Below are 22,372 nucleotides of genomic sequence, written 5' to 3'. Positions count from 1 at the left end.
CTCTGCTGCAGCCAGTCCCGCCCACTGCTCCCCAGGCCCTGATGGCTTGTGTCTCCCACAGCGGTCCTGTTTGAGCCGAGCCGCCACGCTGCCTGCGTCCTCCTGATGGGCCCGGCTGGCCCTGACACACCTGGTACAGTCTCCGTGGCCAAGCACAAGGTGCAGGACCTTGTCCCAGGCAGTAGGGTGGTTCGCCTGGCGGAGGGCGGGCCTGACAGTGACCAGGCTGTCCGGGACCGGTTCTCCCGCCTGCGGTACCGGAGTGAGGCATAGACGCATGGTGGCCAGCACATGCGGGACACACTCCAGCTGCTGCCATTAAACCCCACAGGAAGTCCGTCCTTCCCTGGGTGTGCACTCCAACCCCTGTACTCCTTGCCCAGGATCCCCGTCCTACCCAGGGGTGCTCGGGCCGCTCCCATCACCTGTGCAGCCATGTGCCCCCCAGTCCTCACCCTGCCCCCTGGGGTCACACTCAAAGCCGCTGCCATCATCGTGTCTCCTTGGGTAGAGCCGGGCCCCACAGCACCACCCCCGCTCGTCCACACCGGGTCCCTGTCTGCAGATCCCCTGGGGCCTGGGAGGGTGGCTGGCTCTGGGTGGCCTCGGGGCGCCAGCTGGGCCCTTGAGGCAGTTCCTGGTCCCAACCTTTCCTGGAGCAAGTAGGGGAGGACTCAGGCATGGTTGGTGGAGACAGGCCCCGAGGGATGGGGCTGTGAGGCGCCCCCAGGGGTGCTTCCATCCTTGCGTCGGCCGCACGTGCTGCGAATGTCCCAAGGAACTGGCCACCAGGGGCACGTGGGGGTCGGTCTGCCCCTCAGTACACACTGGAGCTGCTTATCCCTCGGGGGTCCCCACACCCCCGGCCGGTGCCTGGCCACCTCCTGGTGCTTGGATGCCCCCTGCGGTTGGTACCGCCGACACCGGACTCACCTTCGTGCCTTGCCGTGCCCCAGGCCTGCCGTGGCGCTGTGGGGCTCTCGGTGCCCCGATGACCTGGGCCCCACGAGAGACAGCGGAATAAATGGTTTGCACTGTCTGAGAGCGCAGGTGTGTGCCTGTGTCTGCTCCCAGGGCTCCCGTGGCGCCGGCCAGGCTGCTGGAGAGGGGGGCCCCCTCCCACCCAGTCGCAGGTAGGGCCCCGGGGACTTTTCCTGCACGGCCTCTAAGTGCAGCTCAGGTGTGAAGAGCCCTCGCTGGTCACCGTGGTTCAAGTCGGGAACGCAGCCTGGGGACGTGGCGGGTGTGCTCCCATCAGGGCCTGCAGGGGGTCCCTGAGCACCCCTTGTAGTCCCCAGGCGGCTGCCCAGGGGCAGCGGGGGCCGCTCTCTGCCAGGGGCAAGACCCTTGTCGCCGTGAGAAGCTGCTGCCCCACACACGCAACCTGAGGCACAAGGGTTCCGCGGTGACAGGTGCACAAATGGAAATCCCCGGGTGCGGGGGACTAGGAGGAGCATGCCAGACAGCACCCCTGCAGGCCCAGCACAGCGAGCAAGGAGCTGGGGGCACAGCTCAGGAGGCACCGTGCTGGCGGCCGTCCTGTACCAGGGGCTTGGAGGACGCAGCCGCGGCCCCATCCCTCTGGGGCTCTGACTTAGGGCACAGCTGGCCAGGAGATGCTACAGGGCCACTCTCCCCACAACCTCCCAGAACTCAGTTTCCCCACCGCCTGGGGCACTCAGGCACGCTGGTCCTGCCAGAGTAGGGATGGCACGCCCCAGCGTGTCCTGCCAAGGCCACCGAGTCTGCAGCCTGAGTCTGGCCTGCGTTCCTCGTCTGCTGGGGACCCCCCCACCACGGGACCGTTCTTGGCCAACACCTTTCATGGCTGAGCTCCCTGCACCGTCTTCCGCCACCGCCCAGCTCACGTGCGCCTTACACCTTGCGTCGCGGGCACCGCGCGCCTCCCACATATGCCATACGTTCAGCCCACGATTCAGGACCACGAGGTGGGCTCAGAGTGAGGACCAAGGGTCTTTTATTTCCAGGCCAGGACTGGGCAGAACTGGGAGGGGTGGCAGGGGTACTTCACTCCAGCTCAGGCACCCGCTCCCTTCCCCAGGGGCCTCCCCTGCCCCAAGCCGGGAGCCACAGCCTCGAGGACACCTGCTAGATGTGTCCCTGCAGCTGAGATGGGACTCGCAGTGACACCCACAGAGTGGGTGGGTGACGGGAGGCTGGCTCTGGGCTCGCTGAAGGGCAGGAACTGGGGGCATGGCAAGAGGGTCCTCGAGGCCATGCAGCACAGCGCGGAGGGTGCATCTGCCCCCGAGCCCGCACTTCCTCCCGAAGAGCCACCTGCTGGAGACGCCCTGTCATTCACCAGCCGACCCATCCACAGGAGTGCAAGATGCCACCGGGGCTCGTGGGGTTCATGGGGCCCACCCAGCTGGACCCGCGTCGTCCCCGAGGCTCCAGGCCACCCAGCTCACGTGCGGACACCGTCCCGGGAAGCACCGTCTGGGCCGGTGCGTCTGGGGAGGGGAGGGCTCGACCAGGGCAAAGGGAGCCCACGAGGCCCATGTGCCCTTGGGCAGAGGGGGACACCGGGCGCAGGTCTCAGAAGCCGCCAGGCCGCCCCCCACTGGTGCCCACCTAGGTGCCTCTGTCCCCGCACGCAGGGTCACTTGCAGCGGCCACAGGCTCCACAGATGTGGAGGCGGGAAGGAGCGCAGGGCTGGGGCTCGGGTGCAGCAGCTTCCGCAGGAATGGAAAAGCCCTGCGGGCGAGAGGGTGCTGAGCAGCGGGCCCAGCGGGGCTGCCCGCCTCCCGGGGCGCCTGCTGCCCGCTGCCGCCTCACCGTCTCCTGGCCTCCGCAGGGACCACGGCGTCAGCCAGCAGGTCCCTGTACGCCGCCGACTTCAGGAACCGCGGGTACGAGTCCTGCAAGAGACGGCACTGGCCAGCCTCCCGCACCGCCCCCCCCCACCTGCCCCCCCCAAGTCACGCGGACGCGGTGCCCCGGCTCCCGGCCAGCAGGCCTGTTACCCCTGGAACCGTGGGCTCGGCGGGGCGAACCAGGGCACCTGCAACGACCCCCTGGGTGCCCCCAGGCCCACCGCACCAGGTCCTCCACGGACCCCCAGAGGGAGGGCAGGACATGGTGGGGTAACAGGCAAGCTCGAAAAAAAGTAGAGCATAAGACAAAGAACAGAAACCTAAGAACCTAATCCTTTATATTCAAAAAAAAAAAATAAGTACAAGTTTTGTCATTAATTTTGGTGAAAACATGACGAGACCATGCAAGAATCCAGACAGGACTGGGCTTCCCCGAAACCCACCTTCCCTGTAGGTTGGATTTTGAAAATATATTGATGCTTCACAGGATCCTAAAACAATAATTCCCAAACACGCCCCAAGGCAGCGGGGTGTCCAGGGCCTGTCGCCCTGAGCGCAGAGAGGCCGTGGTCCTCAGGTAGGACGCGCGCAGAGGAGCAGCGAGGAGACGGGGGGGGGGGGGGGGGGGGGGGGGGGGGGGGCCGGGGCTCGGCCAGGAGCCCGGCAAAGACCGAGAGCGGCAGGGGCTCCGACTCCGCCCAGGACGCGCCCTTTGCGCTTGTGCTCAGGGTCCGGCCCCGACACGAACCAGGCGACGGCGACACGCGCGGCTCGGTTCGTGAACAGCCTCGCTCCGGGTGGGAGGAGCTGGGCCGTCCACACCGCGGGACACTGCGAGCCAAAGCGGGTGAGACCCGGGGCGGGCAAGGCCTGAAGATCACCGGACGTCGCCGAGCGCCCATGGCAGACACCGGGAGGCCGCCCGCGCAGGCCTGCCCCAGGAGACCCGGGCCTGCTCTCTGGAGGGACTGCACAGCAAACGCCGTCCCCGCAGGGCAACCTCTCGGCGCAACCCAACCAATACACAAACAGAGTGAAATTACCACCGATGCACGGAGTCGCAGGGAACAGGAGACCCACGAGAGACCCTGCAGGGCGGGCAGAGCAGACCCGGGCCGTGGGGGCCCCCGAGCCAGGAAGGAGCTCGACCCCCCAACGCAGGCGCAGGCCGGCGCCCGCCTCGGATCTCGCTCAGCTCTGCGCCCCGCAGCTCTGCGCCCTGGGCGGGAGGTCGGCCCCGCTGGACCCCGGGCAGGAGGTTGGGCCCCGCGCCGCGCCCCGAGCGGCCTAGTTGGGGAAAAGGCTTAAAGGCTTCGCACCCAATCCTAGCACAGGTACCCGCTTATACCCAAATTCAAGCCAACGGAAAAGAAATTAAGTACTTGCAGGCCGTGGGACGCGGAGAGGGTCCCAGAGACCTGTGACCGCGCCCCCCGCCCCGCCAAGAGCTCTGCATGCGACGGGGCCAACGACCCCGCGGTGCGGCGCGTCTTGGCCCCACGGCCTCGTGCATCAGGGAGGCGCTGCGGGACGACGAAACACACAGGCCGACGCTGCACGGCTGCGAGCGGGGCGGCGTCCCCGCAGGCTCCAGGCCAGGGCCCGCGCTGCCTCACCCCCACCGGAGCCCGGAGCCCGCGGCCGCCGCAGCGCACAAGCTCCCGCTGACGGGCTCAGCTCGGCCAGCTCCGCGGGGACACCGAGCCCCCACCGTGTCTGCGCCGGGCGGCCCCGGGGTTGTGCTGCGGAGGGAGGGGCCCGGGGCCCTGGGGGTGGACGACAGCCCGGACAGCCCCGAGCGGCCAGCGACGCCACGGCCACGCAGGAGGCACGAGGGCGCGGCTCAGCCAGGAACGCGCGTTAAGACCCGTGCTGGGAGCGGCCCGCGGCGCCTCCGGCGGGAGCGCAGGTCACGCCACACACCCACCTTTTTCATCAGCATGTAGATGTGCAGCTGCGCGTCGTCCAGCACGTAGCGGTGTGGCCGCCGCAGTCCCGCCAGCGTGCGCTCCATCGTGCGGCTGTCCACGTTCACCCAGCGGGCGGCGCCGGGGGCCAGGAACTGCCTGCGTCACGGCCGGCCCAGATGCTGTGGGCGCCGCACGCCGCCCCGCACGCACTCACGTCCCGGCACGCAGCCCCCGGCACGCAGCCCCGCACGGACGCCGCCCCGCACGCACTCACGTCCCGGCACGCAGCCCCCGGCACGCAGCCCCGCACGGACGCCGCCCCGCACGCACTCACGTCCCGGCACGCAGCCCCCGGCACGCAGCCCCGCACGGACGCCGCCCCGCACGCACTCACGTCCCGGCACGCAGCCCCCGGCACGCAGCCCCCGGCACGCAGCCCCGCACGGACGCCGCCCCCGCACGCACTCCCCGCCAGGCACACACGCCGCTCCCACACGCACGCACCCCGCCCCAGCACGCCCGCCGCCCCCGCACGCCGCCCTGGCACCCACGCACCCCCCCCCCCCCCCCCGCGCTCACTGGTACACCGAGTCCACCAGCGCGGGGACCTGGGCCTGCCCTCCGTAGCGCAGCTCCTCGCACGCCTCCCAGAAGCTGAGGTTCTCGGCTGCAGGTGCACGGCCGGTGAGGCCCGGGGAGCACCCCGGGGAGGCCCCCCGCCCCGGGCCACGCAGGGCAGGGGCTGCTCACCGCTGAACTCCGTCCCCAGGAAAGCCAAGAAATGGGCCCGTCCCACGGGGTCTCCCAGGAGCTCTTGGAAGCTGAAGCCCCACCGCTCCACGCGGAGCTTCGTGGGCACCGCCACGCTGCGAGGACGGGAGGGGCGGGTCAGGAGCACGGGGGAGGCGGGGGGGGGGGCACGGATCCCGCCCCGGGCTCACCTGGGCGCGTTCACCGTCCAGTAGGTGTCCTCGTCCGTGACCCAGGGGTTGCTGGGCAGGCAGCCCGACAGGAGGGGGTCGTGCGGGCCACGCTGGCTGCTGAAGTTCAGATACCTGGGGGGGGGGGGGGGGGGGCGTGCCAGGGACCAGGGCGGGACCAGGGGCACGGCGGTGGGGACGCGCCCGAGGGAGGGTCTGGGCTTGGCCCCGCAGCGAACTCACGCCTCGAGGCAGACGGAGGACTTGACCCGGGCCCTGGCCAGCGCCTTCCTGCAGCGCTCCACCTGGGTGCAGCCGTGAGGGGCGTCAGCGCCCGCCCCGCCGACCCCCCCCCAACCCCTCCCGGCCCCGGGACCCACCTCCTGCCTGTAGAACTCCGGGCTCTGGGTCTGCAGGGGGACAAGCGGCTGCGGTTAGGGGCAGGCCCTGCGGGGGGGGGACCTCCTGGGGCTGCTGCAGCTACGCCCACACCCCCCGCTTGGCCCTTGAGGCCCCCTCCGCTGTGAAAGGGGCGCGTCCGGCTTTCCAAGCACCACGTGGGGGCCTCTAGTCCGGAGCTTTGCAGCTTGTCCACGGAGCCCACGGGCACAGAGTCCCCTTTCACGTCCCCAACTGTCCCCAGTTCATATTTTCAAGTGTATCTGGGTCATGGTTTTAAAGGCGGCAGTTAAGGGAGAGGCACGGCCACGGGGCCACGCTGGGGCTCCAGCCTGCGGCCCTGCGCTCCCTGGAGCCCGGGTTCTGCGGAGCGCGGGGGCTCAGAGCCGGGTGCTGGGCAGAGCCTGCACACCCCGCGGGGGCTGGGGCCTCCAGGCGACCCTACAGGGAGCCGCGTACAGTCCAGGACCTACGGTTTCCCAGCCAGGAGAGAGCTTTACCCGGGAAGCTATTTGGGGTTTTGTGGGAACAAAGGGCTCAGCTGTCACCAGGTCTGAACATGCGGCTCCCTCTGGGTCCAGCGGCCACGGGAGGCCTTGGAGGGGGTGACGGGCCCGCGCTCCGTGGCCCTGCACCGTGAGGCTGGCCCAGCCCGAAGGAGAGCCCCGGCCCCCCAGAGCCCTGCCACGCTTACTCACACCCGGGGCAGCAGGTGGGGGAAGCAAGAGGTGAGAGCAGAGGCCTGGGCGTGGGGGCGCAGGGAGCCTCTTGGTGGCAGGGTCAAGGGCACGTGGGGGAGCCCCGGGTCTGCAGGCGGGGTCCTCACCAGCTGCGCTCGCCCGGCGGCGCAGGAGCGGCGCTCTGGACCCTGCTCCAGGACGCTGGGGACGCCCGGCTGCAGAGGAAGGCCCAGGTGGGTGCGAGGGTTCCTGCCCCCCGCTCGCCGCCCTAAGCCGAGGCTCTGACCCGCCTGTCGTCCAGGGGCCCCGGGGGAACTCCCGGATCTGAGACACGAGGCCCTGAGCCTCTGCCCGTCTCCCCCCCGCCACCCGCAGGACCTCACCTCCCCGCTCCAGAGCTCCCGAATGCTCAGAGTTCCCGAATGCTCCCGCCGCAGACCACGCGTCCTTCTTTCTCTTTTTTTTTTCTTTCTCTCTTCTTTTGAAAGTAGGCCGCGGGCGCTGGGCCTTGGACTCACCCCCTGGGGCCCTAGAGCTGTGCTGCCAACGGCTGTGGGGCCAGGCGCCCCTCTAACCACCCGGGGCGACGGTCACCTGTCCCCACACACCTGGCGGCCTGGCGCCACCTCCCTGAGGCCCAGGGTTGCCTCCCCACCCCCACCCCCAGCGGCAGCTCCAGGTGCAGCGGCAGGGCCCCCCACGGGGACGCACCTGCCAGTCCTGGGGCCTGTCTACCCGCCCGGGGCCCTCAGGCAGAGCACAGAGCACGAGGGCACACTTGCCCAGACACCCGCCCCTGGAACCCCCCGATGAGGTGCCCGCAGATCCCTCCACCCGTGGCCCGCACAGCCCCCGCTGCAGGCGCACGCAGACCGGTCACCCGCGCCCAGCTGCTCTTGGCCTGCGACCTCGCTTCCTCGGTGCCACCGCCGCCCATAAGCCGGGCCCCGCTGCACCCACTCCCGTACACCCCTGTGTGGATGGCCGCAGCCTCAGGCCCGGCCCCGTGACTCTGCGTGCTCACGGGTCACAGAACCAAGACGCCAAAGCCACAGCCTAGGGAACACGCAACTCCTGGCAGACCCCGCTGTGGTACGAGGACGTGCCCCCCGCACCCGGGCTTACCGGGGGCCTGTTCACCAGCCAGTACGTCCGCTCCTGGCACGCAATGACCAGCCTGTCCCCCTTCCTGCACTGCTTAGCTGCCCTGCGGGGGTAGGCGGAGTTGGGGGGCACGTGGAGCCCACAGTAGCACCTGCCCGTGCCCACCTCAGGCCACAGCCTGAGTCAGCGACCGGCCTGGGCAGGAGGGGGCCTCCCGGGGCTGCCCACGGCACCCACCCGGCGCGAGCAGGGGCGAGAGCTTACCGTAGCTGCTCCCTGGCCTGCACCACCACCAGGTCCCATGCGTGGCTCATCTTCCTGTGCAACTGGTCATAGTGCTCCTGGGGGACACCGAGGTCTCCCCTCACGGGTCCCGCCCTGGGGTGCAGACCACCCACCGCCCCATGGAGACAGCGGGGATGATGTGTCTGGGGAGCTGTACTCTCGGGGGGCCTGGCTGTGTGCTCCAGGGCAGTCGGTGAGCGCTGGGACCAGAGCCCTCTGGCTGGGCTAGCCTGCGGGGGGGGCCCACCTTCTCGTGGCCAACCAGGGCCCCCTGCTTTCGGATGTTCTTCTTGGCCAAGTAGATGGCTGGAAGGACGGGGGGCCAGGCTAGAGCAGGCTCTGCGCCGCCTCCCTGGTGCTCCGCTTGGGAGCATAGCAGCGCAGAGAGTGATCCCAGGCCGGCCCGCTCCTCCTCACTCACCGTAGTCCAGCTCCGTGGCTGGCCCCAGGGTGCTCATCCAGAAATAGGGCGTCTGGTGTGGTGCAGGGGCAGGGTGTCCGGGACCTCCTGGGCCCTCCCCACCCCAGGAGTGGTCCACCTTCCCCGCTCCCTTGGGAAGACGCTGGGCTAGCCAAGTGGTGCCTCCGCACCTGCCTTTCTGTCCACAGCCTGCAGACTCACAGACGACTGGCCCTCCTCCCCACCCGGAAGCCCTGGAACCCAGCTCCATGCCCTCCTGGGGCCTGGGGCAGCCACTACCTCGTGGACTGGGCTCCCTGAGGCCCTACTACCTGGTGGGGTGCAGTGGGGCGTGCCCTCAGCCTGTGCTGACCACCCGGCTGGGACTGCCTGGGTCCCTGTTGTGGCCAGGGAAGCCAGGAAGGGGGCTCTATCAGGACTGGGGTCCTGTCTCAGGCCCCACGCACCCTTCTTCATGAGTGGCAGCTTGAGGATCCTGGAAGAATCCCCCACACCCTCTAAGGAGTCCCTGCTAACGGTCTCTCCCCTTAATTTGGTCCTTCTACACAGGACACTGCGTCTAGCACTTTGGGGAGGGGTGGTGGCCCCAGGCCGGTGGGGACATCACCACTTCCACCGTTTCCCCCAGTACCCTCCCGCCGGGCTGCGGGGTTTGGGGTTCCCAAGGGCTCCCAGCTGCACCTGACCTGAAACCTGTAGGGTGTGTCGTCGGGCCGGAGCACAAGGCTGCGGGGGTCGCGGAGAGGGTACAGGTAGCCGTGCTGCACCAGGAGGGTGCCCAGGTGCAGGGCCTCTGGGGGTGCGGGTGGGGGCTCAGCCTCCGAGAACCAGGCCCGAGCTCCCTGCCCAGGGTACCCCCCGCAACGAACCCGGGCAGGGGGCGGGGCGCGGGAGGAGCGAGGGGCTGACCCCCTTACCCTCTTCCGAGAGGCAGTATTTCTGGATCAGCCACTCCGCGATGTCGCCGCCTGCACAGCAGAGGGGGTGTGGGGTCGGGTAGACCGAGGCAGGGCCTCGGCCACCGCGGACCCCCGCCCCCGCTCCCCGCCCCCGCGGGGCCTCACCAGCCACCGTGTGCGGAATGACGGTGATGAGCAGGCGCTGACTCCGCATCTTCACGCCCTGGTCGGGGTCCTGCATGCTCACAACCACTCGCTCCATCTGCGCGAGGGGGGCCTTGGGGGCCTTAGGGGCCGCTGCGGGGGGAGCCCCCACCCCGGGTCCTGACTCCCCGCGCGGGCCGGGACGCCCCGGATCAGCGAGCTCGCAGAGGATTAGCGCGCAGGACGGTGGATTTGGGGCCGCGGAGGGGCGGGGGGCGGGGGGAGGGGGCGAGGCGCGGGCCCCTCCCCGCCGCCCCCCTGCCCGCGGCCGCTCACGTGCGCACGCCCCCTCCCCTCTCCCGCCTCGGATGCCCGAAATCCCGGGGGAGGGGGTGGCGAGGGACCCCGGGCCGGCACCCACCTTGCTGAGATGCGGCAGCTGCGCACCCGCGCGTCCCCCGGCCATGGCGCCCGCGAGGCCAGATGGCGGTGGGTGTCGGCCCCGCCCCTGCCCGCGGCCCCGCCCCCGGGCAGCGCCCGCCCCGCCAGCCCCCGGCCCCGTTAACCTCGGTGCTCACAGGGCCTCCCCCCCACGGCAGGAGAAACTGAGGCCCGTGCCCGTGGGACGAGCTCCTCGGGGACAGGCGGGGGCGCTCCGAGAGGAGGGTCTCCAGGGAGGGTGGGGGGCGCGGGACCCAGCTGAAGGCCTGTTGCGCACCTGCCCCGACTGCGGCCCGGAGGCCCCCGGAGGGGTCGCCCCAGGAGCGGGCGCGGGCGTGGACCCTGGTGGGCCGGCAGGGGAGCCGGGCGGGGTCCGGCGAGGCCAGGCCGAGAGCGCAGACGGCTCCCTTTCCCCCGCTCGGCAGACACCGGGTATCGGAGCCCGAGGGAGAGGAGCCGTGGACAGGGAGGGGCCGGCGCACATGCCCCCGCTTCCCATCCACACTCAGGGTTCACCCGCGGCCTCTACACTCAGGATCGCGTCCTGGCCTTTCTCTCCCTCGCCATCAGCTTGGCTACTTCCACCCCGGAGCCCTCATGCTGGACTTTTTTAAGAAGTTCGAGTGGGTCTATTTCTGTTTGGGAGATAGGGTGCCCTCCTCCCCTCGGAGGTGCTGGGGACAGGACAGGAGGGCCGACAGCGGGCACTGATCCCTTTCCGATGCGCACAGGCCAGGTCCAGGGTGAGCTGGGCAGGAGGACTGGGGGGGGGTCCTACCTCCGCTGGGGCACCATCCTCCCTGAGATCCCAGTGAACTCCCAACCATCCCCACCCGCACCAGTGGCATCAGGCTGGTCCCAGGCCTGACTGTCCTTTCCAGGGCCGGGGGGGGGGGGGGGGCGCTGGGGGTGTATCCACTGATGCTGAAGGCCACAGAGGCCATAGCTGCCCCTACCTGGGGACAAGTAGCTTCTCTAATCAAGTAACCCCACCTGTACCCCCAGGGAAAGGGCAGCAGAAATGGGGCCTGCAGCTGGGGGAATCCTGTCTTGGAAAAATTGTGGACAGAACTGCAACGGGTAATCCCCACCCAAGCCCACGGGTCCCCTCGCATCCATGGCCCTCCTCTGGGGTGCAGGTAGGGGAGTCATGGCATGGTCCCCCCGCTGGGCTCTGCTGGGGGTGGAGAAGCTGTTTGTGCAGGGTAGAGGCTCAGGGGCAAAGGAACCAAGGGGGGACATGTCTGCCTGTGAAGCCAGGACAGCAGGGGGCCCTTCTCCCTCTTGTCTTCGCTGAAGGTGGGAATGAATCCTGGGTGTCCTCAGCCTTGGAGGGCGGGCAGAGGGGAATGAGGAAGAAGAGGGCCTTGGGCTGGAGTTCTCCGTCCTCCACGCAGACCCTCCTCTCGCTGTCCCAGCCTGAGGCCCGGGGCCTGCTCCCTGCACTGGGGCCCCCATCTGCCCACCCCAAGGTTTCCCTGGCGTTGAGGCCAGAGACCCCCTCAGGGCTCCACCCCCAGGATTCTGCTTTGGGTCAGTGTCCTCTCCTGCTCGGGGTCGCCGCCCTGCCGAAACCCGGGAGGAAGGGCTGTGGAACGCCATGATGCCTCTGCCTACGTGGGAGGACCCTCGTCTCGGGGTGCGGACAAGTCCCCGTCGCCTGTGACTGCGAGCCCCTGGGATGTGGTGGGGGTGGGGTGGGAGGGGAGCCGTGGGCCGCAGGTGCGGCCTGCACGGCGGCTGCAGGTAATGAGAGCCTGGGGGCCGGGGGAGGAGGCGACACCTGCCCCCCCCCCGCCCCCGGCGGCCCCTCCCGGAGGGCTGCCCCGGACGGTCCCCCGGGCCCCCTCGGCGCCGCGGGGTGGGGCGGCTGGGCAGCCCGAGCGGGGTGCGGGCTGGGCCGGGCCCGTGACCGCGGCGGCCGTGCGGGCGACACGCGCGTCTCTGCGGGGCTGCGCGGGGTCCGCGGAGCGGCTGGGGGCGCGCGGCGCGGGCGCGGCGCTGGGCGCGGGGGGCGCTCCCGGCCGGGATGAGCTCACCGCAGTCGCGCCGGGGCTGAGCGCCGAGCCGGGCGGCGGCGGGGCGGGCGGCGGCTCCTCCGCGGCGGGGCCGGGCCGCGGGCCACCATGCTGGGCCTGGACGCGTGCGAGCTGGGAGCGCAGCTGCTGGAGCTGCTCCGGCTGGCGCTGTGCGCCCGAGGTGAGCCGGCTGGGCCGGGGCCAGGGCAGCCACGTGGGCGGGGGGCTCGGCGGGGCGGGGGCGCGGGCCGCGGCGGCCTCCCCCACGGAAACTTTGGGGGGGCTCGCGTGGGGAAACTGTGACGCGGCCCGGCCGGGCCCTGGCGGGGGTGGGGGGCTTCTTTGGGGCCAGACACTGGGGGCGAGAGAGCCTAGAGTGGGCGGGTCTGCTGGGGAAGCCGGCGGGAGACCCTCTCCCCTGGGGACCGTGCGGAGCCCCCCCTCCCTTGGGTGGGGCTGGGCCTCTCTAGGGCTGTGGCCATCACGGAGGCTGGGGTGCAGGGGGAGACACCCTGTCGGGAGAGACTGCGGGAGGCACCTAGAGAAACCCCCGGCCGGTGGCAAGGGGTCTAGGCGACCCGGACCCCCAGGCACCCCAGGGTGGGGGGCGCAGAGCCCACAGTCGCCACCCGTCCCCCAGGGGCACGAGAGCCAGAGCGTCTAGGGAGCCGGAAGGCACAGGGGTCTGACAGGTGTGGGGGGCACAGCCCCCGCGCTGGGGAAGCCCTCCAGGTCACCCCTCCTAGCGGGGGCCTGCAGACCGTGGGGTGTCCATTAGGGTTCTCCTCCCCCCACCCTGGTGTTTAGCCTCGGAGTCAGGGAGGAGCCCCAGACGGGTGGCAGCTGGTGCCTCTGCGATGTCACTCGGCTGCATCTCCCAGGGGCTTCTCCAACCCCAGGGCCAGGGTGGGTGCTGCTGCAGGTCCCCAGCCCCTCACCCCGAGCCTCCCCCGCCACCCCAGTTCCTCCGGGCACCGCGGGGCACGGCTGGCCAGAGGGGGGCCTCTGGCTCGATGAGCGGATGCCAGGGCCAGCCGGTGGCAGCGGCTCATGCCCCTCCGCACCCCCCAGTCCTCCTGACGGACAAGGAGGGGAGACAGCTGCCCCCGGACGAGGCCCTGGATGAGGCCGTGCCCGAGTACCGGGCCCCGGGGAGGAAGAGCCTGCAGGAGCTCCAGCAGCTGGACCCCGAGGACGAGAGCCTGGCCAAGTACAAGCAGGCGCTGCTGGGGCCGCTGCCCCCCGTCGTGGGTATGCACGGCCCGGGCCTGCGGGGAGGGGCGCGGGCGGGGGGCACCATGGTCACGTCTGGTGTTTCCTCAGACGAGAGCCTGCCCAACGTGCAGGTGACCCGGCTGACACTGATGTCCGAGCAGGCTCCAGGGCCCATCACCATGGACCTCACGGGTACCGGCCGGGGCTCCTGGGCGGGTGGGGGTGGGCGGCCAGGGGCTCTGAGGTGAACTGGCCTCAACTGCGCTTTCCCCGGCAGGGGAGCTGGCTGCGCTCCAAAGCCAGGTGTTTGTCCTGAAGGAGGGAGTGGACTACAAAGTGAAGATCACCTTCAAGGTGAGGCCAGGTCGCGGGGCACCGGAGGCAGCAGCACAGCGCCTGGAGGCGCCCCTAACCGTCTGTGTCCCTCAGGTCAACAGGGAGATCGTCAGCGGCCTCAAGTGTGTGCACCACACCTACCGCCAGGGCCTGCGCGGTGAGGGGGCGCGGGGATGGGCGGGGCGGGCGGGCGGGACCTGGGGTGGCCCCTCACAGCCCCCCTCCCGCAGTGGACAAGGCCGTGTACATGGTGGGCAGCTACGGCCCACGCGCCCAGGAGTATGAGTTTGTGACGCCGGTGGAGGAGGCACCCCGAGGAGCCCTGGTGCGGGGGGCCTACGTGGTCACGTCCTTCTTCACCGATGACGACAGGACGGACCACCTGTCCTGGGAGTGGGGCCTCCACATCTGCCAGGACTGGAAGAGCTGAATGCCTGCACCCAGGGGGCCGTCCTCCCACGGGGTCCTGGCTCCCCCTCGCTCAGTGATCCCCTCCCCTGCCCCGTCCTGGGACGCCCCCCTCCCTGGGCTGCCCCTGTGCCCTGAATGGCCCTATTAAAGTCGCCTTGTCTCACTGCCCTGGGTGTTGCTTCTGTCTGCCTCCCTGCCCTGGGGGGGTGGGGCGGTGGCCTTATCTCCTGGGACTGGGCCCTGTTGCCACGTGGCAGCTACCGCTTGGCCCCCGGCCCCCTTATCTGCCCCCTGCCTCGTGGGCCAGCACTGCCATGGACGGCCAGCTCCTGCTTGTGCTGCTGTTGCTGCTGCTGGGGGCCTCAGGCCTGCGGGGACAGGGGCCGGGGGGGCCCGAGGAGGAGCCCCCCGAGGAGGAGGAGGTCCCTGAGGAGGATGGGATCTTGGTGCTGAACCAGCGCAACCTGGGCCTGGCCCTGCGGGCCCACCGCACCCTGCTGGTGCAGTTCTGTGAGTGCACCAGGCCGGCGGGCTGGAGGAGCCCCAGGGGCCACCCCGGGGTTCAGCTCCCCACCCTGCGGATCCGGGCTGCCCCATGGGTACTCGGCCCCCATGGGGCTCCCGGGGCTTTGCCCAATGGCGTCAGAAGCCCAGCCCTGGGACTGAGCTGGGCCTGGAGGGGGGTGTCCAGCTTGACCAAGAGGGGGGGCGGCAGGTGCAGGGAAGACCCTTGATCGTCTCCATCCGCAAACTGTGGCGGCCAGACAGCACTCGGGTCTTGCTCGCCCGCTAGATCTTTGCAGGCTTTTACACAAGGGAGAGCTGTTCCTAGGTTGGCACCTCCCGCAAGCAGACACAGGTGGCCAGACGCAGGCCTTGGGCAGCAGCTGGACGGCTCGTCTCAAACCCGCTGTCAGGACGGGCCGCCCTGTGCCCAAGCAGGCACCCTGAGCAGCCTGGCTCTGGGGCAGACACTCAGATGGGCCCCGAAGGAGGGAGGTGTGGGTGGGATGATCCCGGCCAGATCTGACTGACCCGAGGTCGGCCAGTTGTGGCACGGCGGGGGCGGCAGGGGCCGGGGCCGCTCATGGCCCTGTCCCCCAGATGCCCCCTGGTGTGGGCACTGCAAGGCGCTGGCCCCCGAGTACAGCAAGGCAGCTGCCCTGCTGGCGGCCGAGTCAGCCGAAGCCAGGCTGGCCAAAGTGGATGGGCCCGCGGAGGCGGAGCTGACCAAGGAGTTCGCCGTGACCGAGTACCCCACGCTCAAGTTCTTCCGTGACGGGAACCGCACACACCCAGAGGAGTACACCGGTGCGGGGCGTGGGCCCGGGGGCTGGGGGCTGGCGGCTGGGCCTGGGCTGAAGGGACTCTCCTCCGCAGGCCCTAAGGAGGCCGATGGCATGGCCGAGTGGCTGAGGCGGCGGGTGGGGCCCAGCGCCATGCGGCTGGCGGACGCAGAGGGAGCCCAGGAGCTGATAGATAGCCGGGACGTAGTGGTCATCGGCTTCTTCCGGGTGAGCTGCTGCCCTTGGGGTCCGGGCCACGGGAGCGGGGCCCGTGGCACCTGCTGACCTCACAGGTTTGGGCTCTGCAGGACCTGCAGGACGAGGATGTGGCCACCTTCCTGGCCCTGGCCCAGGATGCTCTAGACATGACCTTCGGGCTTACTGACCAGCCGAAGCTCTTTGAGAAGTTCCATGTCACCAAGGACACCGTGGTCCTTTTCAAGAAGGTGGGTCAGGGCCAAGGCGGGGGTAGGGGTCAGGGCTGGGACTCCTGCTGACCTGTCTGGTGCTGTCCAGTTTGACGAGGGGCGGGCAGATTTCCCAGTGGATGAGGAGCTGGGCCTGGACCAGGGGGACCTGTCACGCTTCCTGCTCACGCACAGCATGCACCTGGTCACAGAGTTCAACAGCCAGGCAAGCTGGGCTATAGTTGTGCTTGCAGAGGTGGGCGGTGCAGGGAGGGGGTGTCCGTGGCAGCCGCCCTGCCAACTCAGCCTGCCCCTGCAGACGTCCCCGAAGATCTTTTCGGCCAGGATCCTCAACCACCTGCTATTGTTCGTGAACCAGACGCTGGCTGAGCACCAGGAGCTGCTGGAGGGCTTTGGGGAGGCGGCTCCCCCGTTCCGGGGACAGGTACCTGCCGGGCGGGGGCCTGGTTGGGGGCCGGGTCGGGGTCGGGCCGGGCGGCCAGCGCGGACTTGCCGTCGGCAGGTGCTCTTCGTGGTCGTGGACGTGGGCGCCAGCAATGCCCACGTGCTGCAGTACTTCGGCCTGAAGGCCGAGGAGGCCCCCGCCCTGCGCCTCATCAACATGGAGACCACCAAGAAGTACGCGCCTGCAGGCGGCGGCCCACTCACCGCGGCCGCGGTCGCCACCTTCTGCCACGCCGTGCTCAGCGGCCAGGTCAAGGTGCGCTGCCGCTGCCCGCGGGGGGGGGACGTGGGCGCCAGGCCGCGGCCCCCGTGAAGCCCTGGCCCGTCCTGCAGCCCTACCTCCTGAGCCAGGACGTGCCCCCCGACTGGGACAGGCGGCCGGTCAAGACCCTCGTGGGCCAGAATTTCGAGCAGGTGGCTTTCGATGAAACCAAGAACGTGTTTGTCAAGTTCTGTGAGTGTAGAGGGCGCTGGCGGCGGGGGGAGGGAGAGAGGGGGGAGGGGGGGAGGGAGAGAGGGGGGAGGGGGGGAGGGAGAGAGGGGGGAGGGAGAGGGGGGAGGGAGAGAGGGAGGAGGGAGAGAGGCGTGGGGGGGAAGGAAGGAGGGGGGCGGGGGGAGGGCGGGGGAGGGAGGACGGCCCTGCGGCCCTGCCAACGCCCCGCTGCCCTAGACGCCCCGTGGTGCACGCACTGCAAGGCGATGGCCGCAGCCTGGGAGGCCCTGGCCGAGAAGTACAAGGACCACGAGGACATCGTCATCGCCGAGCTGGACGCCACCGCCAACGAGCTGGAGGCCTTCCCGGTCCACGGCTTCCCGACCCTCAAGTACTTCCCGGCGGGCCCGGGTCGGAAGGTGAGGCGGGTGCGCCCCCCGCGGGCCGGGGCGGGGCCTCCGGTGACGCAGGGCGTCAGGGCGGGGCCTGGCGGGGTCTGGCCGGGGGCGGGGCCTCCTCCGTGGGGCGCGGAGCCTGGGGGGGGGTAGGCCCCGGTGGTGGGGCGTGTTGAGCAGAACCTGGCGTCCCTCAGGTGATCGAGTACAAAAGCACTAGGGACGTGGAGACCTTCTCCAAGTTTCTGGACAACGGGGGCGAGCTGCCAGCTGAGGAGCCCACAGAGGAGCCCATGGCCCCCTTCCCGGTGGGTGCCCGTCCCAAGGTCGCTGTCTCTGGGCCTGTGGCGCTGGGGTTGCCGGTGGCAAGGGTGAAGCAAGGGTGCAGCTTCCAGCTGGTACTCTGTCTTCAGGACACACCAGCTAATGACAGCGCGGAGCCCAAGGAGGAGCTGTAGCTGCCCCCGCATCACCACCTGCTGCCCCCGCGTCCCGCTCTGCTGCCCCCACATCCATGCCCTGGGAGCTGGGCAGTGAATAAAGATTTGGTCCTGGACTGTTTGTGGTTCCTGAGCACGACTGGCCCCCTGGCCCTTGGGATTACCCCAGGAGCCTCCCAGGCCCCGACCTGTCTCGAGTAGCCCCCATCCCTTTTGGGTGGAAGCCTGACTCGGGTCTGGGTGTGGGGATGCCCCGCTGTCCAGGAGACACCCTGAGCACACCCTGACCCCTGGGGCCAGCAAGCCCTCCAGCCAGGCGCCACCACCGGAGACGTGCGTGTCCGCAGCCCGAGAAGGTTCAAAAATGATTTTATTTCATTATTATCCAAGTACCTTTGAAAAGATAATTGTACAAGTCAGCGCATGAAAAACGGGCTGGGACAGCCCCCCACTGGCCCTGGCCTGAGAAATGTACATATTTACAGGGGCCCTAAGAGGGAGGGGCCCGGACCCGCTGAGCCCGCGCCCGGGAGGGGTGGGCGAGCGCGACGGGGCTCCATCACCGGATCCACACAGTGGCAGGCAAGAGACAAGCTGTGTTGAAGGCACTCGGTGACATGTACAATTTATAGAGGCCCAGGACCCTGGCACCCACCCCAGGCCTGGCCAGGCCTGCCCGGGGTAGGTGGTGGCGGGCGAGTCCCGGGGCAAGCGGCGGAGCCTGTGCGGTGACGCGGGGCGAAGAGCGCCGGGCACAGCGGGACGGTCCGCCAGGAGCAACAGCAGCAGCAGGGCCCGGCCATGCCCGCAGGACCACCGTGGAGGATCGGAGGCCCGTGGGCCCCCAGGACGGGCCTCCAGCCCGCCGGGCGCCTGCCCCGCTCTGACGCTGCGTCCCTGCCCGGGCCCGAGGCGGCGCGGACGCCAGGCCGGTGCTCAGTCCACCTTCTCCACTTTGCCGATGATCTTCTCCTCGAAGACGGGCAGCACCGCCTCGTCCTCGCGAACCTCCTCGAACACCACGCCGCAGTCAAACTCGTCGCTCACTTTCTTGAAATAGTATCTGCAGGGAGCATGGGGGGGGGGCGGTGAGCGTAAGGGCGTGCGCCTAGCCGGCGGCTCCTTCCCGCGGCTCCTCCCCTGCAGCTCCTCCCCAGGCCTCTCCCCCGCAGCTCCTCTCTGGCGCCTCCCGGCAGCTCCTCCCCCACAGCTCCTCTCCGGCCCCTCCCCTGCAGCTCCTCCCCAGGCCTCTCCCATGCAGCTCCTCCCCGGCCCCTCCCATGCAGCTCCTCCCCCTGCAGCTCCTCCCCGGGTCCCTCCCCAGCAGCATCTCCCGGCAGCTCCTCCCCGGCCCCTCCCCTGCAGCTCCTCCCCCGCAGCTCCTCCCCGGGTCCCTCCCAAGCAGCTCAACCGGGCAGCTCCTCCCCGGGCCACTCCCCAGCAGCTACCCCCCGCAGCTCCTCCCCGGGCCACTCCCCAGCAGCTCCAACCCCCCCGCCCCCGCAGCTCCTGGGGGGGGGGTCCCTCCCATGCAGCTCCTCCCCCCGCCCCCCGCGACACCCCCTGCAGCCCCTCCTCCCTCGCTGTGCACACCTGCTGCACAGGCACCAGCACTGTGCAGGGTCCCCGCTCCACCCGGGTCTCACCTGTAGTTGCCCTTCTTGGTCAGCAGCTCCTTGAACTGGCCCAGGGTGACTGCGCGGCCCCGCACCAGTGTCCGGTAGGGGATGGGCTCCCCACAGAAGTAGTAGGCCACCACGATGCTGTCACACGGCTGCGCGCTCCCACTGCCCGCCTTCCTCTGTGACTTTGTCCTGGGGGCAGAGGCGCAGTAGTGACGGCTGGGTCGGGTCCCAGGGCCTTGGGTACCCCAGGACACAGGGTGCGCAGGAGCGGCCAGTCTCGCCCAACGCAGACACGCCCTCGCCCCAGCACCTTGCCCAGCCAGGGGGCCTCAGTCCATGGGGTCCCCGGCGGGCACCAACCCCACGCACTCAAGTACGCAGCGTGGACCCGACTCACGGCCCGCGTGCCTGCCCCACACCCAGCTGCCTTAGTGGCCCACCACCGCCGCACCCACTGAGCGGCCTCAGGTCTCCACCCACGGCCTGAGTCAGCGGGGTGGCACCCCCTACGCAGACCACTGAACACGGCAAATGAGCTTCTCAGGGCCAGGCCCCATGGCGGATCCCAGCTCCTGGCTTCCAAGACACCCAGGCTACTGGAACCAGCGCAGCCCCAGCAGGTCTACACTGCGCGTGCCCTCGGAAAGGCCTAGAGCCCTCCCGCTTTGGAAACATCAACGGCCGGTGGCTGCACACAGCACTGTGCCCGGATCTGGAGAGGGACTTGCCCGCCGCGGACGGCCTGTGTAGACAGCAGAGGCAGTGGGCGGCCAGACTCCCCAGGGAGGGCAGGAGGCCGCACGATCCCCAACCTGCCTGCTCATCCTGCCTGTGCTGAGTGCTGCTCCGCATCCGAGAGCACAGGCAGCGAGTGCCCTCTGTCGTCCAGCTCACCCCTATGACCGCCCCAGGGCGGCCCAGGTGGGCTCGGCACAGCCCGTGGCCCCGGCCCGGAGCCCTGCCAGAGGGAACTACGGCATCACAAGGTCATCTGAGCACTCGGCGGAGACCTTCCCTCGCCCTCGTGCTCCAGGGCACACAAGGTGCCTACTTGGGCCTGCGGCCTTCCACTGCTTGAGCCAAGCTCGCATGCCTGCCCTGCCCGCATCCTGTACCCTCCCGGTGGGGGGCAGGGGCCCCAGGGGGTCCGTCCTTGCAGGAGGGACACAGGGACCACCCTTGAGGAGTGAAGCCCCTCAGGCATCGGGCTGGACATGACAAAGCATCACCTGGGATGAGGAGGGGGCCCTCCTTCGCTCTGTCCTGTGCACGTATGCTCCCCAGTACCCACCCTGCTCTGCGCGAGCCCGGAGAGCAGACGCGTCCACGCATGCCTGCCTTCCACACAAGAACGGAGCAGGCTCAGTGTGCACACAGCCCCTGCACACAGCACGGGCCACCGTGCAGGTGCTGAGCCAGGGGAACCACGGCCAGTCACGGCGCGCGGGGGACATGGGCCGGAGCGGAGGCAGAGCACAACTTCCTCTCTGGCCTGCTGGCCACGGGGCACATGAGGACGACCTACATCTCCTTCCATGCACACGGGAAGCTTGAGCCTGGCCCGTGTCTTCCAGTGCGGCGCCCCAGGTACGGTCCCGGGGACAGTGGCTCCACTGCAGGACCTGGCCGCGCGCAGTCTGGGTAAGCGGTACTGGGGCCCGCCAGGGCGGCGCACGTACTCTGTCTCGGAGAGCTCCAAGTCCGACACGGCTGGCACCACGCTCAGCACAGGTGTGCACGCTGGCCTGACGCAGGAGCGCCCCCGCTGGATGACCTCCTGTACATACCTAGGGAACAACCGGGTCAGTGAGCCGCAGGTGCTGGGGCGGGTGCTGGGGGGGCGCTGGGGCAGGTGCGGCGGCGCGGCCGAGGGGCCACAGACTGGCAGGTGGGGCAGGGGCCCCCAAGAGGCTGCGTCATCGCCAGACACGGCTCAGCCTGTGTGAAGCAGAGGAAACACGTTCTGGCCGCGGGGCTGGAAGGTCAGGGCTCCGTCAGGGTCAGTCACAGTTCCGGGTGCCTCACTGGACGACACAGCTCCTGGGACCACCCGCAGGGAGCGCCGATCCGAGGCACGAGGGTCTCGTCCCTTCATCCGCCCTGAGGGCCTCCGGGCCAGGGCTGGCCTCGCAGCCTCCGTGCACGCAGCTCCTCCTCGGCGGTGCTCAGACGCTGCTCCGTCCTGGGGGCCGGCTGGCGGCCCTGAGGCGACTGCTCGTCTGCCAGCCTGGGGGATCCCTGAGGACCTCGTGGGGGGCCCAGCACCCTACTGCTGCCCTGGACCTTCACTCCGTGTCTGCAGCCATTGACAAGAGGCCCATGCGCCTGGACCGACGACAAGTGGTGATGCCAGAGCCTCTGGCCAAAACCCATCAGGAGGCTCACAGCCCCAGACACGCATCCCCGAGAGGCCCGAGGGGCGGTTTGGTGTCTCTGCTGCAGGAGCACGAGTGCACGGGGCCTGCTGGTGCTGGTGGGAGAGCAGACGCGAGCCCTGCACCCCGAATGCGGCAAGGACGGCACCCCACGAGGGGTCTGTGCAGCAGGGAGGACCTCCTACACGCCAGCCCTGCAGCCCCGTCCACCTCAGGTCCCAGGCCCTGTCAGGCTGCGTAGCATCCCCGCACCGGGCCAGCCTCCCGTGCCAGCCAGCGCTCTGCTTCCAGGCTGGCAAGGTCACGGTGTGAGACAGAGGCCGGAAATGTGGGCGCCTTCAAGACCAGGGGACACACTCAGACCCCTGGCTCTGCCCAATGAGATGGGCACCCTGCCGCCAGCCTCCCAGAGCTGGATGGCCCCCGCAGCGAGGCCCCTGGGAAGCATGACCAGTGACTGAAGACGGGGGAAGGCATGCCGGCCAAGTCTGAGGAGATCAGGGTCACTGTGGAGCCACCTGCCCTGAGACCCTGCTCCATGTGGGAGAAGTGACCTCGAGGCCCAGCTGAAAAGGTAGGGAAATACACTGTGGCCTGGAGAGAGCACCTGCTACCTCAAAGGGGTGCCCCCGGGGGAGGGTCTGTCGGAGGCTGCATCGCCAATGGGCCCACCTCTGTGGTCCCGAAGGCCAAGGAGGGCACGGCAAGGGGGACGCTGTGCTTGGGGTCCCTCCAGGAGAAAACCTGAACATCTGTATGTACTTGAGCAGTGCTGACCGTCCTGCCCGCTGCCGACGGCACTGTTCACAGCACCCCCAGGGCCCCCACTGAGCTCAGCCTGCCCAGCAACCGGGGTGACCGGACGCCAACCTCTAGCTGTTCCACGACGTGATGGGGCACTGCAGGCTCCCAGCAAGAGCCAGCA

General features: G+C 69.8%; 5 protein-coding genes across 23 annotated transcripts in view; 3 read left to right on the top strand and 2 right to left on the bottom strand.

The window, feature by feature from the left end:
* Nucleotides 1–1,039, top strand: part of FAM234A (family with sequence similarity 234 member A) — a 29,886-nt gene extending 28,847 nt beyond the window's left edge. For all 3 annotated transcript variants that reach the window (XM_025984934.2, XM_025984933.2, XM_025984935.2), the window contains one exon: nt 62–1,039. In XM_025984934.2, the coding sequence (XP_025840719.2) occupies nt 62–273 (212 nt within the window). In that variant the 3' untranslated portion in view covers nt 274–1,039. The remainder of the gene's footprint in view (nt 1–61) is intronic.
* A 922-nt stretch (nt 1,040–1,961) lies between these two features.
* RGS11 (regulator of G protein signaling 11) lies at nt 1,962–10,349 on the bottom strand. Of its 9 annotated transcripts, none has more exons than XM_072754298.1 (18): nt 10,022–10,349; nt 9,622–9,718; nt 9,475–9,525; nt 9,244–9,350; nt 8,558–8,609; nt 8,384–8,442; nt 8,116–8,192; nt 7,873–7,954; nt 6,894–6,962; nt 6,049–6,078; nt 5,912–5,973; nt 5,690–5,803; nt 5,499–5,614; nt 5,328–5,415; nt 4,766–4,904; nt 2,801–2,883; nt 2,596–2,719; nt 1,962–2,298 (listed from the first exon to the last, which is right to left on the bottom strand). In XM_072754298.1, the coding sequence occupies exons 1-17, from the start codon at nt 10,064–10,066 to the stop codon at nt 2,596–2,598; spliced, it is 1,395 nt and encodes a 464-aa protein (XP_072610399.1). In that variant the 5' UTR covers nt 10,067–10,349; the 3' UTR covers nt 1,962–2,298. The 9 variants fall into 9 exon arrangements, with proteins under 9 accessions (XP_072610399.1, XP_072610400.1, XP_072610401.1 ...); XM_072754299.1 differs by having other exon boundaries at nt 9,622–9,753; nt 10,022–10,069; XM_072754300.1 differs by lacking the exon at nt 6,894–6,962.
* A 1,727-nt stretch (nt 10,350–12,076) lies between these two features.
* ARHGDIG (Rho GDP dissociation inhibitor gamma) lies at nt 12,077–14,188 on the top strand. Its single transcript, XM_072754320.1, has 6 exons — nt 12,077–12,240; nt 13,131–13,310; nt 13,383–13,466; nt 13,552–13,628; nt 13,704–13,767; nt 13,841–14,188. The coding sequence occupies exons 1-6, from the start codon at nt 12,168–12,170 to the stop codon at nt 14,038–14,040; spliced, it is 678 nt and encodes a 225-aa protein (XP_072610421.1). The 5' UTR covers nt 12,077–12,167; the 3' UTR covers nt 14,041–14,188.
* On the top strand, nt 14,188–17,563 carry PDIA2 (protein disulfide isomerase family A member 2). 2 transcript variants are annotated; one of them, XM_025984951.2, is made up of 11 exons: nt 14,188–14,531; nt 15,126–15,332; nt 15,402–15,535; nt 15,616–15,753; nt 15,824–15,940; nt 16,034–16,159; nt 16,238–16,435; nt 16,513–16,633; nt 16,850–17,031; nt 17,205–17,315; nt 17,421–17,563. In XM_025984951.2, the coding sequence occupies exons 1-11, from the start codon at nt 14,336–14,338 to the stop codon at nt 17,463–17,465; spliced, it is 1,575 nt and encodes a 524-aa protein (XP_025840736.2). In that variant the 5' UTR covers nt 14,188–14,335; the 3' UTR covers nt 17,466–17,563. The 2 variants fall into 2 exon arrangements, with proteins under 2 accessions (XP_025840736.2, XP_072610409.1); XM_072754308.1 differs by lacking the exon at nt 16,238–16,435 and having other exon boundaries at nt 14,238–14,531.
* A 237-nt stretch (nt 17,564–17,800) lies between these two features.
* The window catches only part of AXIN1 (axin 1), a 61,243-nt gene continuing 56,671 nt past the window's right edge, over nt 17,801–22,372 (bottom strand). For 6 of the 8 annotated variants that reach the window (XM_072754271.1, XM_072754273.1, XM_072754270.1 and 3 more), the window contains 3 exons: nt 20,752–20,859; nt 19,094–19,261; nt 17,801–18,510 (listed from right to left, as the gene is read on the bottom strand). In XM_072754271.1, the coding sequence (XP_072610372.1) occupies nt 18,384–18,510; nt 19,094–19,261; nt 20,752–20,859 (403 nt within the window). In that variant the 3' untranslated portion in view covers nt 17,801–18,383. The remainder of the gene's footprint in view (nt 18,511–19,093; nt 19,262–20,751; nt 20,860–22,372) is intronic. The other 2 variants (XM_072754277.1, XM_072754276.1) reach the window with 2 other exon arrangements.

The sequence above is a fragment of the Vulpes vulpes genome, chromosome 3 (assembly GCF_048418805.1).
Source record: "Vulpes vulpes isolate BD-2025 chromosome 3, VulVul3, whole genome shotgun sequence".
Lineage (NCBI taxonomy): Eukaryota > Metazoa > Chordata > Mammalia > Carnivora > Canidae > Vulpes > Vulpes vulpes.
The sequence above is the reverse complement of the archived record's forward strand: the minus strand, read 5'-3'. Positions and strand labels throughout refer to the sequence as shown.

Bases quoted from the DNA above. Each gene is read 5' to 3' on its own strand.
- RGS11 (XM_072754298.1), bottom strand. From the start codon at position 10,066: ATGGCCGGGGGACGCGCGGGTGCGCAGCTGCCGCATCTCAGCAAG. The intron at 9,351-9,474 runs GTAAGGGGGTCA...CCGCACCCCCAG, and splicing joins ATACTGCCTCTCGGAAGAGG to AGGCCCTGCACCTGGGCACC. The intron at 5,615-5,689 runs GTGAGCCCGGGG...CCGTCCTCGCAG, and splicing joins TGGACGGTGAACGCGCCCAG to CGTGGCGGTGCCCACGAAGC.
- ARHGDIG (XM_072754320.1), top strand. From the start codon at position 12,168: ATGCTGGGCCTGGACGCGTGCGAGCTGGGAGCGCAGCTGCTGGAGCTG. The intron at 12,241-13,130 runs GTGAGCCGGCTG...CGCACCCCCCAG, and splicing joins GCTGGCGCTGTGCGCCCGAG to TCCTCCTGACGGACAAGGAG. The intron at 13,768-13,840 runs GTGAGGGGGCGC...CCCCTCCCGCAG, and splicing joins CTACCGCCAGGGCCTGCGCG to TGGACAAGGCCGTGTACATG.
- PDIA2 (XM_025984951.2), top strand. From the start codon at position 14,336: ATGGACGGCCAGCTCCTGCTTGTGCTGCTGTTGCTGCTGCTGGGGGCC. The intron at 15,536-15,615 runs GTGAGCTGCTGC...TGGGCTCTGCAG, and splicing joins TGGTCATCGGCTTCTTCCGG to GACCTGCAGGACGAGGATGT. The intron at 16,160-16,237 runs GTACCTGCCGGG...TGCCGTCGGCAG, and splicing joins CTCCCCCGTTCCGGGGACAG to GTGCTCTTCGTGGTCGTGGA.